General features: G+C 37.4%; 1 protein-coding gene across 1 annotated transcript; it reads left to right on the top strand.

Annotated features, from left to right (window-relative positions):
- The first annotated feature begins 661 nt into the window (after nucleotides 1–661).
- On the top strand, nucleotides 662–2,449 carry LOC141654779 (receptor-like protein EIX2). Its single transcript, XM_074461895.1, has one exon. The coding sequence runs from the start codon at nucleotides 662–664 to the stop codon at nucleotides 2,447–2,449; it is 1,788 nt and encodes a 595-aa protein (XP_074317996.1).
- The last annotated feature ends 298 nt before the right edge of the window (nucleotides 2,450–2,747 follow it).

The following is a 2,747-nucleotide window of genomic DNA, read 5'->3' on the forward strand; positions in this document are numbered from 1 at the left end:
AGACCTCAGTTCAAATTATTTCGGAGGACAATTACCCATATTTATAGGCTCACTTTCTAATTTAGAACACCTCCAATGCGAGGTTTACGGGAATCATTCCTCAAGAGATTGGAAATCTTTCCAAACTAACATCTCTTGATCTTAGTAGTAATTATATGAGGGTGGAAAGCTTGAGTTGGCTATCGCAACTAACGTTGCTAAGGGAGTTGGACTTGAGTGATTTAGATTTGAGTGTAACTACAAACAGTTGGCTCGCTATTATTAACAACCTCCCTTTCCTACATTTCCTTCGTTTAGATGATTGTCAACTATCTCTAAAGTTACCTTCCTCTCTTTCATATATTAATTCATCAACAAGCCTTGATACTATTAGCCTTTTAGGAAATAAATTGAATGATACATCAATATTTGAGTGGTTGTCCAACTTAGGTGGAGTTGAGACCAGCCTTGTTTACCTTGACCTCTCTGATAATCATCAACTATTTAAAAGTGACGCCAATTTGTCTGGATATACAATGAACGTTCTTGAAAGATTATGTAGTTTGCAAACACTATACTTATCCAACACCAGTCTCAACTACGGTTTCTCAGACATAATCCAATCATTATCTGTATGTTCACACAAGTCATTGTTATATCTAAATTTAGCCTATAACCAAGTATGGGCCCCATCCCTGACATCATCAGCAACCTTTCTTACTTGAGGGAATTATATGTTATTAGTAATCGGCTTAACGGCACCATTATTAGTCAAGTAGCGCTTGGGGGACTTCCTATGCTTGAGATATTGGGTCTTTCTACGAATTCTTTGGAAGGAGTTCTCACTAGCGTACATCTATCAAATCTCTCCAAGTTGAAGATCTTAAGGATGGGGTATAACACAGAGCTGGTGGTTAACATCAGTGCCGACTTGGTTCCCCCATTTCAGTTAGACAAACTCTATTTACCATCATATAAGGTTGGCCCTAAGTTTCCTATATGGCTCATAACCCAAAAAAGCTTAACGTATATTGATATATCCAACGCTAGGATTTCAGATGTGATACCTATTTCCTTTTTCAGCTCGTTGTCATCCAAGTTAGAGGTACTAGCAATGTCTCAGAATAAAATGTATGGGGTACTTCCAGATGTATCAATCACATTTGTGGTTCCGCCATGGATAGAGTTGAGCTCAAACAACTTTAGTGGCGCTATTCCATCATTTATGAGGAAAGCATCGGTATTATATCTAAACAACAATAACCTCTCTCAAGGCTTGGTTCCTCTTTTGTGTCCACAAACCAAAATGCCTTTAATTTATCTTGACTTATCAAACAACTCTTTTTCTGAAAAGCTTCCAGATTGTTGGGTTTTCTTCAACAAGTTATTATTTTTACATCTTGAAAACAACAAACTCTGGGGGAATTTACCACGCTCCATGGGTGCGCTAAAAAAGCTCAATGTCCTTCAATTGAGGAACAATAATTTCTCTGGTGAACTCCCCTCGTCTCTAGTGAATTGTACGTCTTTGATTATTCTAGATCTTGCCCATAATTCACTAAATGGGTACATACCGTCTGCCTTTGGAATTCTTTTTAAAAGTCTTAGTATCCTTACCCTACAAGGTAATAACTTTTACGGAGCCTTTCCTTCAAGCCTGTGTCGCCTCTCACGACTTCAAATACTGGATTTTTCAAACAACCGCATAAGTGGAACCATCCCAAGATGTATATACAATCTCAAAGGCATGGCTAGCAAAGAAAGTGTCTTAAAAACTATCTCGTTTTCTTTCATGCCCAAATACGGTATGACTCCTTCCAATGATAATGCATTGATAATTTGGAAAGGGAAAGAGCACGCCATTGAAGAAGCTTATATACTAGGACACGTTAAAACTATTGATCTTTCTAGCAATATGTTACAAGGACAAATACCTGAGGAAATTTCAAATCTGGTTGGTTTAAAACAAATAAATCTATCGAGAAACCATCTGAGTGGAGCTATTATGAAAAAGATAGGTCAATTGACCTCTTTGGAATCTCTCGATTTATCACATAACCATCTTTCCGGTGAGATTCCACTTAGTTTAGCTAAAATAAGCTCTCTAGCAGTGTTGGATTTGTCGTACAATAACTTGTCCGGAAAGATTCCAGATGGCACTCAACTACAAAGTTTCACTACTTCATCATACATGGAAAACCCCGGACTTTGTGGAGCGCCACTCCCTAAATGTCATGAAGACGAACGAGCCATAATTCCACAAAATTTAAACAAAGGGCAGCCTAATGATAACTTTAAGGTAGGGCTGTACATAAGTGTAGTGCTTGGTTTTATTTTTGGATTTTGGGGAGTTTGTGGAACTTTAGTAGTCAAAACATCTTGGAGACATGCCTTCTTCCGGTTCTATGACAACATCAAAGACCGTCTGATGGTGGTAGCAAATATAGCCAGAGTTTGGAGGAGAACTTGAGGCCATCTCGTGAGTCTTTCTAAATTGATATTCTAATGAACTGATTTTGTATGTATGTAATTTATTTTTGTGTTAAAATTGATTATGCAGTTTGCTTATTTTTTTTTCAGGGGCTGCTGATATTGCTTTTAAGGAATATATTAGGATCTCCTGTTATGATCGATTGGTAGTCGTCTTGTTAAGACGCAAGATGAGCAAATAACAAATATCATTTGTATCAACGTTTATATATATGGCATTGTGTTTTCCGAGTAGTCTCATCGCTCGATTTTCATTTCTCATTATAACCACAGAAACC

The sequence above is a fragment of the Silene latifolia genome, chromosome 5, assembly GCF_048544455.1.
Source record: "Silene latifolia isolate original U9 population chromosome 5, ASM4854445v1, whole genome shotgun sequence".
NCBI classification, from domain to species: Eukaryota; Viridiplantae; Streptophyta; class Magnoliopsida; order Caryophyllales; family Caryophyllaceae; genus Silene; species Silene latifolia.